General features: G+C 40.3%; 1 protein-coding gene across 10 annotated transcripts in view; it reads left to right on the plus strand.

Moving 5' to 3' along the window:
• The first annotated feature begins 370 nt into the window (after positions 1-370).
• RALGPS1 (Ral GEF with PH domain and SH3 binding motif 1) overlaps positions 371-15,129 on the plus strand; it is an 84,058-nt gene continuing 69,299 nt past the window's right edge. For 7 of the 10 annotated variants that reach the window (XR_007891290.1, XR_007891291.1, XM_051636647.1 and 4 more), the window contains exons 1-5: positions 371-537; positions 5,114-5,220; positions 11,474-11,601; positions 12,136-12,243; positions 13,541-13,591. Coding sequence is in view for 8 of the 10 variants with exons in the window: in XM_051636647.1 (XP_051492607.1) it covers positions 11,545-11,601; positions 12,136-12,243; positions 13,541-13,591 (216 nt within the window). In the remaining 2 variants the exon portion in view is untranslated. Of the gene's footprint in view, positions 538-768; positions 788-5,113; positions 5,221-11,473; positions 11,602-12,135; positions 12,244-13,540; positions 13,592-15,129 lie in introns of those variants that run through there. The other 3 variants (XM_051636644.1, XM_051636642.1, XM_051636641.1) reach the window with 3 other exon arrangements.

The following is a 15,129-nucleotide window of genomic DNA, read 5'->3' on the forward strand; positions in this document are numbered from 1 at the left end:
GGCCCCGCTCCCTGCTGCGGCAGGTGATGGGCGGATCAGCAGCTCATTCTCCGCCTCTGCGCAAACTCGGCCGCGTCCCCCCAGGCGCGCTGGAACCGATCGCTCGGCGGAGAGGACGCCGGCTCTGCCAGGAGCCCGGACTGGGGCGGCCCCGGCACCGAAACCCGCCCGGGCCCAGGAGGCCGCGCCCCCGGGGGCGCTGCCCGCGCCGCGCGGCCAAGGACGGGCCGCACCTGCGGCCGCGCGCTCCTGCGCAGTGCCCGCGCGCGCCCCGCCCCGCGCCGATTGGCCAGCGCCCCCCGGCAGAGCAGCGATTGGCTGCTCCGCCCGCCAGTCGGGCGCGCCCGGCCTCGCCCCGCGATCCCCCGCGGCCGGTCTGGGCCTCGTCCTCGTCCTCGTCCTCGGGGCGGGGGCTCCGTGCGGCGGCGGGCGGGGGCCGCGGCTCAGGGCGCTGAGGGGTCCCTTGCTCTGGTGCTGGCGGGGTCCCCGCGCCGAGAGGGCTCCTGGGCGACGCTGGGGGCGGCCGTACCCGTGCAGGTGAGAAGCGGTCGAGCCCGGCGGGATGGGGTGGGACGCGGCCGCCCCCCACCCCGCTCGCCCCGCCCCGCCGGGCCTTAGGCCCGGCCGCCGCCGTCCCCGCGCCGGGCGTGTGCTGCGGGCGCAGCGCTGCGGCAGCGGGCCCGGCCGGCAGCCCGGCCGCCAGGGGCGCGCGGCTTGCGCGGAGTCCGCGGTCCCGGCGCTCCGCACGGCGGGGAGCGCGGCGCGGGCCCCAGCTCGTCTCTGGCAGGTGCGCAGGCTGGGGGCCTGGCTGCCGCAGCGAGGTGCCTCCCTGTGGGCGCCGCCGCGGCTCCGGCGCGGAGCTCCTGGGCGGCTCCGCGGAACGGGCCCGCGGGCAGCTCGGCCGGGCCGCCCGCGGGCGCTGGTGCCGCCCCCGCTGCCCGCGCCCTTTGGCGCTGCTGCTCGCTGGGCGCCCTCAGCGCTGGTGTGTGACCAGTTGGTTGGCTTTTCAGGGCTTGAAGGTGTGGTGAAATCACAGCATCCCAGACTGGTCTGGGCTGGAAGGGACATTTAAACATCGTCTAGTTCCACCCCCATGCCATGGGCAGGGACACCTCCCGGTAGATCAGGTTGCTTCAGGCTCCAGTGCTGTGCTGCTCCAGACTCGGTAGGCAATGGCAAGGGGTCTTTCGAGGTGTAGGGTAATGGGAGCAGGTGAAAACCTTTTGGATTTAGACACATCCTCCACTGGCATAAATTTGAAAACTATTTGCATATCATATGAATGATATTGTGCAGATGCTGTTAAGGAGTGTTGCTTGGTTGAGCTCTGTTTTCAGATCACTTCGACTAATGTATGGTCTGGCTTCAGCAGACTTAAGGATGTCTAAGGTTTTGGTGTGTACTGAGGAGCTGTTGTTGAAATCCTCAGTTGCAGGACCTCAGCAGTCTGTGTAAACCCAGGAAAACTGAACATATGTAGTCTCTTGCCTTATTTATTACTGGAGAAAAAAAAAATAATCAATCTGGGTTGGTCCCTCTTGCAGTGTGTAAAGATTTTCCTTGCCTTAAAGACCCTAGCATGGGATGCAGCAGTCTGTGCCCTGTATGCCCAACAGGTGCTATTAAAGTCAGATTTGTTTTCATGCTGTGCCTACTAGTTATTAATGTGTCATCAGGACAGAACTATGGGCCCTTGTTCATTTTCTGTATGTTGTCTGTCCTGCATGGTGTAGCACCAATGTGAAGAAAATTATTAGAAAACTCTTATTTTGACTAAGTTATTTTGTTAGTTTTTCTGTTTATTTACCTTATTTTTGTTAAGGGGTCATATCTAGAAATCAAGATGGGCAGTAATTATGAGCTTTGCTTTTTGTTCTGTGCAAACTTTATTTCTCTTAGTACATACCATAGTCAAACTTGACATCTGGATGTGATAGTATGAGAGCATTAAGGAGTAATTTAGAAAATGAGATATATTTATTGTGTAATAAATGTAAAATAACTTTAAAGCAAACTTATATAGGAAGCACAGCTTTTGTCAGACTGAGACTGAGAAACTTGCTCTTTTTTAAAAAGGTCTTTGTTTGGCCATATTTATTATACTTTTGGTCCCATTCAGTGTTGTGTTTTTTTTTTTTGGCTGACAATGATGAACTTAAATTGTGTTTATTTTCAGTTTTTCAGGCTCTTTGGTTAAAGCAGTATGTTGTACTGACAAGAAGCAAAAGCTCATAATTCTCAAAAGAAAAACCTGCTAAAAACTGTTTTTTAATTAAACTTCAGTTTTCCACAACATTTCTCTAAAACTTTTATTCTGCAATTTTTTTCTCCCAGTTTTCATTGTACTTGATGTATTAGCCTTTATAGAATGAGGGAGGGTTTTAATGGCAACATTGTCCCATTTAAAGATTGTGCATTCTGTGCCTAGAATAGAAGAGTAACACTTTTTCACCAGCAGCTCAAACTGGCTTAGTTTCAAAATGGAGGTGTTTAGAAGCAAAAATGAATATATAAAAATGGGAGTAGGGGGGGAACTAGGTAGCACTTGTATGAAGTGGAATTTTTGAAGTACCGTAGATGAAAAAGTAATAAATTGGAGCTTGTTCTGGAGGAAGCCTAGCAATACATTTGTCTATTGCTAGTCAAATTTGGTAAATTCAGTAATGTCTGTATGGTTATTTTTTATTTTGTAAGAGACAGGATATTGTATTGGATAAGAACTATGAAATATTTTCCAGTTAATAAATGTCAGACAGTATATCCTGAGGATAAGCAATTGAAAAGTCTGTTAGCCAGATTTCTTCTGAACTTGTAAAGTACAAGTTGAGATCTCTGGGCTGCCAGTCTGGATTTTGAAGACTAGAGAATTCTAGTTTGGAGCTAACAAAAGGCAAGTGCTCCATGAAGCTTCTTCCTTAATGTTACCTTGATTATCCAGATCAAAGAAAATAATAGGGAAAAATAGGGTGGGCTTTATTTAATAATATGTTGAAGAACAGAAATATTGGGGTAGTTAGGCAACACAGTTCTGTGAGAAATTTGTCTTGCTAACCAAACCTAACTTCGTAGTTGTATGCAATTGTAGATTGAGCTGACCATTGTAACTAGGTAAAAACTATAAATCTGTGTACTTAATCAAGCACTCTCATATTATTTCATACTCGGGTTTAAAAAATAATAATGTATTATCCCTTTAGTAACAAATTCAACAGATATTTTACTGTGAACAGAACTAGGAAGATTTTTAAGTTCTAAAACATTTGGAGAAAATTATACTAGATTATAATGCACAATTTTTAGATCCTCATTTTAAAGAGGAAGATAGAAGTTATGAGTGCCCCAAAATTAGCAGTAACAAATGTTTTAAGAATATTTGATAAGAGATTTCAAGGGGAAGATCAGCATAATTGCTTAAATGCAAGATCAAGGAGGGTCTTGAACACAAAAGAAATGTTTGCTGCAGTCAGTCTCTTCAAGATAAGCAAAAGAGATCTATGGGAACATAAAGTCATCAGAGAAGTGGTAGAGATTTTTATGAGAAGGCTGAAGAACAAGTGTGCAGTGGGTGTGTATCTTGAACAGTGTATTGTTCTATCCCTATCCTCAAAAGGATGTGAGAAAATTGGAGAAGCTACATAGAGGGGCAGTGAGGCTGAAGTGAAGGATATGGTTGACTTAGAAGAAGTAAACTGTAACTTGATTAGGAGCCCTCAGCCTACAGGAGGTGTCTGAGAGAGGTTATGGTGTCTTTCTAACACCATGAATTGCTAAGGTGAACAGTAAAGATTGTTTTTTTTACTTGTCATCTTTAATGACTTTTGACTATCAACAGCATGGGGGAGCTGGAGAAACAGGAAGAATTAATGCTGCCTACTTGAAAAATTCAGGTACATTGAAGACTGCCAGCACAGAGTTTACCAAGGCAGTTTTTTTCAGATGTATCAAAGTTTTGCTTGAAAAGTTTTCAAAGCCATCAAGAAAGAAAGAAGGAGAGAGAATAGAGCATGTGCACAGACACACACACAAAGCAAAAACTTAATTGCCAGGGAACAAATCTGGTTGCCAAAGCTGAGATGGGATATGAACATACATTAATTATGTCTGTTATTTGGTTGAAATACTTAAGTCGATGCTAACACATTTATAGCTTGTCATTTTGATTCATTGATGAGCTAGGATAATTTGCTCCTGTGGGGAGTGCCTTTGTACTCCAAGTTTGGATGAGTTTTGAGTACATGAAGAAACTACTACTTTCCTAGTAAAGGATAGCTTGTTTTGGTGGCATTAGGAATTATATATATTTAAAGACCAGAAGTCATACATTTAAGTGGAGATTCCTTAACAATAGAAGAATAGAGACTTTAGTAGAGGCACATCAGTAACATCAGGTGATCTGCAGCAATTTTTAACTTTATCAAAGCAGCATGGGCTTTAATAGGATTTTAATGTAACTTTCCATCTGGAAGTATCTATCTTTGAGATTACTTTCTTCTCATTTGAGGTATACTTTTCCTAAATAAAGCTGTTACAAAAGTTGGTATAAGGCAAAAGAGGAGAAGAGGGAACGGTATGTCTCAAGTGTCACCGAAGCAGTTACCTAAACAGTATTTTTTATTGCTTGTTACTTATGTTTGGCGGAAGAGCTATGGCTTAATTTGGAGATCAGTAGAAAGAAGAATGAGTGTATTTGGTTTTGTGTCCATTCTGCTTTGTTTCTTTAAATCTTGAGGGAAATAAAGTGAGAAGGAGTAACATTTAACCATTCATAAATCACCTTGAAATCGGTAGCTAAAACCAACAGGTAGTCCCTTACTAGCTTGGGCCTCATGTTGATGGACAGAGTGAGGAAGAGTTACAGGTACATACTTGGAGAATACTTGGTTGTGAAATTCCGAATATGTTGCTCTTCCCTCTGTGATGTATTCTTTAGTTCCTTTGAGTATTGGAATTTCATACCAGTGAAACTAGAATGGGAAACCAGTTGTCATAGCTGGGAGGGAGAGCTAAAAATAAAAATATCAGAGTGCATGTTTTGAGTAAGGAATGCACAGTTTGAGAAGAACTGAGTTATGTAAAAGATGGCAGCATAATCCTGTTTCCTGTTAATTTACAGGAATGTCATGCTTCTAAACAAGAGATAAACCTGCTGAACTCAGCAACGAATTGATGGAGGTGTGCAACAAAATGGGTTGAATGAGGGCTGAATTACCTTACTCCACTGTAAGTATGCAACTGTAATTATAAAAGTAGTTATTTTCCTCTTTTCACTTACATTTGATCCCAGAGATTACAAAAGTGTCTGCCAGTTCTCTTCAGGAGAACCTAGAGTTATGTTATAGTTAGGATAGTATTATGCCGTAATAAGGCAGATACATATTTATTTTCCTGTGACTGTTTTATTGAGATTCTACTAAAGTATAACTCTCCTAAACATATATGTAGTCCTTCTAACCTATTCAAGTTGTCAGACTTGCTTGAAGGGTGATGCCTTTTGAGAAAAGACTTCTGCTGAAGAGAGAGCTGCAGCTCTGTCTTGATGTGGATCAAGATGGTACTGGGTTCTTAACTTGTGTTCTTCTAAGTATTTGTTCTTTGTTAAGGACAGGTTTTGTTTTTGTAGTTACCGTTGCTAACCTTGAAATACTTTTCACCAGCAACCAGCAATTTTCTAGTTACCAGCCTAAAGTATTCAGACCTGAAGAACTGGTTGGTTCTGGATAGCAACCATTATTTTATTTGCTTAAATGAATACTCATCAAAGTTTTTGCTTTGGTTCACTTTCGCAGTTTACTGCTCCGTGTTACTCCTAAGCAAGAAAGGTGCAGTACTCTTTCAGAACTCATAAATGCTTTTGCCACCCTGCAATCCTCTTCTCTTCTCTTACATTCTGATATTTTGTGAGGCTATCTCTGTCTGTCTTTTTTTAAGCTGTTTGCCCATGTCCTGGTAGTTCTGTGTGACTTCTTATTTTGTTTATTGTTGTACTGTGCCTCACACAGAGACTCTTGTTTCTTGGTCAGTGATGAAGGGTCCTAGGACCATTGTAAATGGATGTTTCCCACCACAGTGCTCAGCATTAGTTCAGTGAAAAATGGGAAGGGGAGGACATGGGAATTTGTTTCGTTCATTTGTCTTCGGTTAAGGCACTCACTTTTTGTCTTGCTTTTCTTTCCCCCTCCTTACTGATTGTTGCTGCTGCAATACTGTGGAAAAGCATGCTGGGCTACTCGAGGAAGAGCATGGCTAGCAGGTTGTAGGATGTGATCCATTCTCTTTATTCAGTACTGGTGAGGCCGTATCTGGAGTCCTGTGTCAAGTTCTGGGCTCCCTAGTTCACAAAAGTGATCGACTTACTGAAAGGAGTCTAACGAAGACCCACAAAGGTGACTGAGGGACTGGAGCATCTTTTGTATGAGAAGAGACTGAGAGAGCTGGGGCTGGATAGTCTGGAAAAGAGAAGGCTGGGGGAGATGTCACTGATGTATCAAAATACTTGGTGAGATGATGTAAAGGAGATGGAGCCAAAATCTTTTCAGTGGTGCCCAGTGAATGGGAGAGGCAGTGGACACAAGTTAAAACAGAATAAAATACATGGAATTCTATCTAAAAACAAGAAATCACTTATTATGAGAAAGATCAAGCACTGGAATAGGTTGTGCAGAGAAGTTGCATCAACCATGGAGACAGTAAAAACCTAGCTGGATGTGGGAAATGTGCCCTTCTTGAGCAGAGGCATTAGACTTTATCAGATCCAGAGGGCCCTTCCAGCCTCAGTTACTCTGTGAAAATACAGTTATTAAGATTGTGAGTGTTACAGAGTCTGAGAGAGACAGTAGGCTTTCTGAACTATATGAAGGTGAAGTAGTGAAGGAGCATGGTAAATGCTTGTGAATAGCATCTTGTGCTAAGGAGGAGTATTTTTTGCAGTCCTACATTTACATATTGATAATTGGAGTATAAATTAAATCATGGGCGGGGTAGTAATGGTAATCACTCCCTCCTACACTTCGCAGTTCTCTCCCAAAATACTTGCTTTTTCAACCAAAATGCTTTGGCAGAGTTAATCCAAGTATGAACGTAGATTGGATTTATGGGAACTGTGAGGGATAAATTATTGTCTAGCCCTGAATAAATTCTGTTCTTTAGGACTTGGGACAGTACAGTGCAGTCTGGCATTGTCTTCTTTCTGAATGACTTTACATCAACGAAGTAGTGACACTTTTTTTGGTATTTATTTCCATTATTTTTCTGTGAAATGCTGTAAAATAGGTTTTTGGAGTAATTGCATAAAAAATTGAAACCTAGAAAGCACTTTTTTTCTATTTTAATTTCTTAATCTATCAAAGCTGAGTGCATATTCTTTTCTGAGTTATAATTACATATTTAAACAGAAGATTTAAGCAATTTTGAAAACGGGCCTGTAGTAAGTTAAGAGTCACTGCCACCTGGTGGAAGGTTGAAAACTGAAGTGTTTGAAAACTGGTTACACGTTTGGAGGGGAATACAAGTGGCAGCAAAGGATACTAGATTTCCTTTTTTGGAGTAGCTTATAGTAATTATTCTTCATTTAAGTAGAGAACATCATAAAAACATGACCTGAGCTTCAGATGTTGTTTTTAACCTACTGTTAGGTATAATTCAAATTAGTTGTGTGTTCATGAAACCCAGAGAGTTTGGGGACCTGGATTGTGAAGTTGTTTCTTAAACTTCTCAGAACAGCTGCTTCTGTCCTCATGGTGGAACTCATTTGAGCCTATGTGCACTAGAAGGGTGGAAGTAGGAGAGTTGAGACAGCTTTAATACAATAAATCAGTTTTTAATCTGTTTTTTCCTGGGTTAGGCTTGATTCACTGACAGCTATTGGGAGGTGCTGCAAGAATTAGTTTTTCAGCCTGTTTGCTCAGGAATGGTGCAGGTTATTGAAGAGTATTTATTCAATAATTGCAGTTTGTGGTCAGCTACATCAGTGGGGTTAACATGAGTTAATCCACAGACCCTTATTAACGTTTATAGTGGTTTCAATCTATTGAAGATTGACAGATCTAGTGACCCTAAAACTGGCATACAGTTACTTTGCTATTTCTGCTTAACTGGTGTATTTGTGCTGGTAGTATAACAGTGACAGGTATAAGTTGCTGTACTGACTTTAAAGTGCTGTTTCCCTTCGAAAGGTGTGTTGTCATTGGATCATGTCACAGCCCAATATAGGGCTTTATGTAGAAAAATATAATATTATTTTCATTATTATTCATTAAATATAGTAAGAATTTTCTCAGAAAAGAACATACATGAAAGTACAAAATTGTTCATGGCATGTTTTATCTATAGGTGGTACTGTTGCCTGAAGCATAACAGTGCATTAGGGATGTTCTGAAATAAATTCTCTTGTAAACTTCCCAGAGTGGCTTGCAGTGCCACTGCAATGATGAAATAGGTCTAAAATCCCCGGACTTGGAAGGAATTTAATAATTTACTTTTTAAATGTTTTTAATATTAAAATGATAATATTAAACAAAAGAAACTTAGCAGGGGGAATGAGGGGGTGGTAGAGATATATAAATAGGTAGGGAGAACAAGCAACACGTGGTTTTAGATACCTTGATGCTAATTGCCTTTTTATTTAGCAAATAACACCAAAAAACAGGACTTTTTTCCCCTCCTCTTAGGAGCCTCTGGGCTGAAGCTGAGTGTGATGTAGATAACAATACAAGTTTCACATCAGTGCAAGCACAGGCACAACTATAACCACATTATTGTTTAATCCTATTTTAATAATACAGTCCTTCAGTATGTTAACTGCTAATTGGGCCGTACCAGGTCTGATCAAAAGCCTGTCTAGCTCAATATTTTTTCCTCCAGCTAGAAAATAAATAACAATGGTCATCAGTGGTTGTTTACATGGTTATTTTCATATTTGCTGAGGGCTGTGTGAACAGTGAGTAACGTCCCCAGATTGATCTGCGAGCATTCAGAAGTTAAGGCACAGGGACTTCCTTGTCCGGAGGTGGTATCCATGTATAAGAGTCGTAGTGACTTAGATAACTAGTAATGAGAATTAACTTACGGTCTTTGTTACTGGATTACATGCATATTGCTAACAGAAATGTGAAATTTGCATTTCTGCTTTTAGAAAATGTCATTTTAGTGCCATAGATGACAAAATTTAAGAAATGCTTGTGAAATAATAGCTATGGAGATTACTTTTGTGCTCAGCTTTGATGGCAGTGTTTTGTTTTTTTGTGTTTGTTTCTTCCGATGTAGTTGTTGTTGCACTGTCTTCGCTTTTGCTTCGGAGGGAACTGCATATCTAAATGGGTTTGTTAAGTTGGCAAAGAAGAACAGGCAGCCTCTGGTGGAATTTGTGTTTGAGTCCTGTTTTATCTACTTGGCTTCTTGCAAGTTGAAGGAATCTTTGAGAAAGCTATGAAAAGAAATTATATGTCATGTTAGTGACCTTTTTACCTTTTATTGCCAAGATACTGGATCTTTGATAATTTTAAGAATTTCAGAAATTTCTTTCTAATCTTGCTGGAGTTAAATATTGCAAGTATGGGGGAGAATCTTTTATAATAATAGGTTTAATATCTTTCTATATGTAGTCTGTCAGCCTTTTGGTATAGCAGGCGTAGGAGTAGCTCCAGTGTTAATTTGCAGAGTAATACTTCTGTGGTAGCAGGTATGGAAATACTTCAAATCCTCAGGTGATTTAATAAGAATAAAAACTTTCTTGGATTTGTCTTGAAAGAATAATTACTCCCTATGACTTTCCTCAAGGCAGCAAAACAAATGGGTGTGGAGGGAAGCAGCTTTCGTAGGAGATGTAAATCTTGGAGGAAACCAATGAACATAGGAAAAGACTGCAATTTTAACACGTCTGTTATATTGGAAACCTTTGGGGGAAGAATCTATTTTGGTCCTTTTTTAGAATGAAAGTATCTAATCTTGCAAGCTTTTTCTAAGTACTGCATGTTGAAAGGCAGTAGTATGTTAGTGCTCTTAGTTTCAAATATTAAAGCACTTCTGTCTCTTTTTGGTTTAGCGAACGTTAAAACTTGGAGGAAAACTGAGCTTGGACAGGATACAAGATCACATATGGGATTTTTCTTTTCCCTTTCAGAGCATTTTTGAGCCCCCGCACACTGGAAAGACTAGTCAGAAAGGCAGAGAAGGCGGAGACAAGAATATTTTTGTGGCCTTGGACGTAAATGCCACGTTTTAAAGAAATTACATCATGAAAATTGCTCTCCACTTCAGTATGTCTGAGGACTATCAATGGGAGCAACTTAAGGCCCAGAAATGTGTTGCAGTCTGCTAGTGCTCAAAATACGAGATAACTTCATTAGGACACAAGATAAAGGAAATTGCTTCTTGACTAGTTTAACTGTGGAGATTCTGGCATTATTTGAAGCACAGTTACTGATTTGTGTCATGCATGCCCATGAGATCCTGAGGGCAGTTTTTTGCCATGTAAGGCCTCATATGGATGACCACTGAGGCAAAGACCTCATCTTTCTCAAGGAAGTAAAATAAGAGATTATTTTCTCAGCTGCTTGCTTTTCCAGCATTTTCCTGTTTGTGTGGTCAGAGTGTTGTGGAAAGGGGTGAGGACACAAAGGGAGTTGTGGCAGTATCCCTGGTTGCACATTTGAGCAACTGCAGATTTTTCTGGAAGAGCAGATGTTTGCTGGAAGAGGAGTTGGTTACCATGGGCCTTGTACCTTTGTGCTGTGAGCACTGAGAAAACAACCATTCTGGGTTTTTTTCCTCCATTTAAAGGGGAGCTGACTTGATAATTCTATAAACAGTTCTTGGTTTTTCTTTGGGCACGCATTTGTACACGTACAGAGACACACACAAATTGCTCTTTCTACATGTGAGCATGCTGTATATGAAAAATTTGTCCTGTCTGCCAGCTGCATGCTTTTAAAGTGTGTCTAAACTCCCTGCAGCACGGCAGGCTCTTAGTGCAGTGACACAGGGCTGTGTGGTGTCTTTATTTTAACCTGTCCTTAGCAGTTGATTTAGGTTTAATTGTTAGAAATAGTTGAGTATTTTAGTTTTAATGCTATGGCGTAGTGCCAATTGTTTAATTTTGGAGGAAAAGTTCTTATTTCTTTTGATGAGGCAGATATTTGGGTTCAGCAGCCTCTTCTGTGCAATTCTGTGGGTCTCAACAGTGTTAGCTTTTTTTATGCCTACTTTAACAAGCTGTCACTTAAGGTTCCATTAGGATTCTCACATCTGAATCTTGCAAAGCATTGCTTACCTAGAGGCCAATCCTTGAATAAGACCTTCTCTATAAAGAGTGCTAGCAGTGGATCATGTTGAACACTGAAACTTCATTAAGGCTGAAAGAGAATCTAGCTCCTAAGATCATTCTGCTTCTGAAATTCTCTCAGAACAATGAAATTCCTTGTATTGTTGGGGTTTTAAATTTTGTTTATTTATTTGCATGAATACATTTGCTTTACAGGAATTTTATTTTCATCATGTTGTCTCAGCAGTACTGGATGAACTGAAACTTCCTACATCCTAGGGGAGAGCATGTATAAGAGGAATGAGCTCATGGCCAATGTGATGGTCACCTCTGCCACTCCAGAGGTACAGTTCTTTCTTTTTTGTTAGCTCCTGTATCAAAATGGAAACTTTGGCTTGTTTCAACTTCACAGAAGCTGTTTTCACTACCAGTCCCATCAGTCCTTTCTCTTACAAATGGTGTAGTATTTGAAAACAGAGTAATTTTAGAACACTCCATGGTTCTGAGTGTTCACAACCTATTTTTTTATTGTTGTTGAAGGTGATTGCTCATTTAGTTTTAAATAGTGTTTGACCTGTAACTCGGTATGTTGCAGCAGTTGTTTAGTATTGATGAGTTAAGAGCAATGTAACCTACAATCTGAATGGAACCAGTCAGAAATATTCCAGTTTAATTTTTTTTAATGTGCTAGTCTACTAGTAAGAAAGTGCTCTGTAAGATTTTGTTCGTTTTAACCCTTTGTATCTTTTGGAGACAAGGCAGCTTTGTTGTGCTGTTCCAAAACCTACTATTTCTTAATATTTTTACATGTATTTGTTTTCTACATTTGACCTAAAATTCATAATTCTGCAGGTAAGTCTACTATTTTTTCTTTGTAGGGTAGTAGCAGCTCAGATTCTCTGGAAGGGCGAAGTTCAGATTATGCCACTAAAAGCTACGATGCAGTTGTATTTGATGTGTTGAAAGTAACTCCCGAGGAGTTTGCTGTAAGTAGAAATGTTAGTTTTTTGCATTTAAGCTTGTATAGTGTTAAGGGCCTGGAGGATATTAAAAGTCTTTCTTAAATATTTTAAATGAACTTTCAGTGTTCTTGAAAACAAACTTCTGATTATATAAACCTTAACAAAATAAACATGTCTTGGGTTTTAATCATTCAGTACTTACCTGACATAGCATTTTTTTTCTGTGTAAAGCCATTTAAATTTTTTCTGGTGTTTTAGAAGGCCCAGCATAGGTTTAAAGATGTTTATTAACCACAGTCTTACTCCATTTATTTATTTGTTTGTTTGTTTATTTATTTTAATTGAAACCACATGTGCTCATCTTTCTGCTGAAACATTAGTTTGTCAGAAAAATCAGTTTCTTAAAAGCAGGGAAGAGGCTTGTAGGGAGGAAGCAATTTGCATCCCTTAATAATAAGTTTTTAGTACTAAACTGAAGCAGAATGGCAGTTTTGGCAGAAGTCAAGTTCAGTTATTGTGCTTGATCCCTTGTTTTTAATTTATATGTTAAGTTGTTGGGAATCAGGAAGGAGTGAGGATGAAAGTTGTTGAGCATAGTTCAGTGTTTTCATTAATATTCTGGGTATCAAAATGGTGTTTTCTTCCTTTGGAAGGATTGTTTAATATGCAGTCACAAAAAAGTCCTGGAGATAGGACTACGTTGTTCCTGTAAGTTTGTCACTTTGGAACAAATTCTGATGAGTCTTTTTAAACACTAATACAGGGTACACAGATGAGAGCTGTTGTTAGGTAAAAAATATAAAAATACTTGGTTGGCAATTCTGTATCCACTCAGGTAAAAAATGTCCTGATGCTTTCTCTGCTACTCATGGAAGCTCAGATGATCCACGGCCAAGGACTGCCTTCAGAAATTGAGAGAACTACAGTTTAGACGGGCCTATGCAATCACACAGAAACAGGTGTCTAATTTCATCAGAGGAGACTAGATGTTAAGTCCAAAGACAGCACAGAATATAGTTTGTAATCTACACCAGAAAAAATTACTTTGTTTTGATCTCAGAACTTGGAGTGCTGCAGGTACTGAAGACCTTCCTGTAGGAGAAGGCGAGGAAGTGCGAGAGAACACAAGGACTTGTTGCCCCTCAGCACAGTGGAGCTTGTGCTCGTGGTCTGTTGGCATGGGCAGGGGAGGCCCTGTCCAGGCTGGACAGTTCTGGTCTGTGGAGAAAACACAATGCTGGGACTCTAGTAACTAAAGGGCAGATGTAAATACGTGACTGTTCTCTGTACTACATTATTTAAAATTGTATCTTTATTGCAGAGCCAGATTACATTGATGGATATGCCAGTATTTAAAGCTATACAGCCTGAGGTGGGTTTTCTTATACTATCCGTTTACATCCTTGGAGGAGTGTTAAATTGTTTTTTCTTCAGGTTTTAGTCTTCAACATGAGTTTATGGATGGATGGAAAGACTCAAGATTTTAGAGTTCTGGTTGCCAAGTCTTATCTCAGACACACAAATATCCTTTAAACCTAGGGCTTGCTGAGACTTTTCTTCTGCTTTTTGATTGAGCTATTACTAAAAAACACATCTGCATGTTACTTGGCAAGAGTTCTGTAAGCAGATGTGTGATTAACAATTCTTTGCTCTTCAGCAGCAGTTACTGTGTTTACATTCTGGATTTCTGTGTAACGTTATTTAGTGGTGTGGGTTTTTTTTTTAAGTCCTGGAAATTGCAGTCTCCATGAACTTCAGGGTTTTCTTACATACTTGATTGGAAAGTTGCTTGTGCATTGAGGAAATTGCGTGCATCCTGCCATACAAAATGGTGAAGTGTGATATTAGAGCGTGGTACATTTTAGCAGCTTAAAAAAATTCAACAGGGGCACTTTGATCATTTACTTTTATCAGCCGTCCTCTTCAGCTTGAATTTTAAACGCAGAGAAATGATTTTACCGTGCACAGGATTTTCCATTGTTGCTCACTAGCCTTCTGGCAACTGCTTAATGTCCGTAGGTTACTGAACTTCCTCTTTTCTGACAAATGTAAATTTTGCTCTCCCTAGTATAGTGACTGAGATTTTTTCCACATAAACATGTGATTTCCAGACTCTTAAGACGAGACGTGCACCAGTCCTGTGGAGAATCTGTGTCTTGACAGATGCAAATTGGCATTTTTATCTGCAGAAGGCTTAAATGCTGGAAGGTTGAGATACAAAATGTTTGGAACTGGAAGTGCTTTTCCTGGTGCTCACAAAGGAACATGCAGAACATCTTGAGAGTGTGTTTGACTGACTCTGCCTTTTCATGTGAAGGTTCTCTAAAGTTAATAGTCTGCATTGGGAAAGTTGAACACCATTTTGTTTGAAACTGCAGTTTGGGGTTCTAAAAGCAGAAGACTGATTTAGAACTGGTGTTATGGAGAACTCATTTCCAGTATGTATGTATCTACTACTTGTCAGATCTGAACACAAAGACTGTATAGATATGTGGTAACTTGAATCTGTAGTTAAAAAGAGCCAGGCTGTCTAAAAATATTTGGAACTGCCTGAAATAACTATTGGGAAGTGGACACTTTCTTTCTGGCTAAATCAAATTTGTAGCTATAATTTCAAATTTGTTTTGATGCATAATTTAATACAGTTTTATTTAGAGATAAAGCCATTAATCTGCTTTTTAGCTCTTCTGCTTACCTTATACTTCCCACAGGAATTTCTACTAGTAATTTTGCAGTTTAGGTAAAATTTTTTGCCATAGAGCACTGGGATTTTATTATGCATTGAAATGTATTAGTTCTGGTTATGGATTTACTACAGAATTTTAATTTTTTTTAATTATTTTGAAGTGGCCACCATAATGAAATAAAAATCAAACAAGAGTTCTAACCCCAACTCTCTGATCAGAAGAC

Source organism: Apus apus, chromosome 19 (genome assembly GCF_020740795.1).
Source record: "Apus apus isolate bApuApu2 chromosome 19, bApuApu2.pri.cur, whole genome shotgun sequence".
NCBI classification, from domain to species: Eukaryota; Metazoa; Chordata; class Aves; order Apodiformes; family Apodidae; genus Apus; species Apus apus.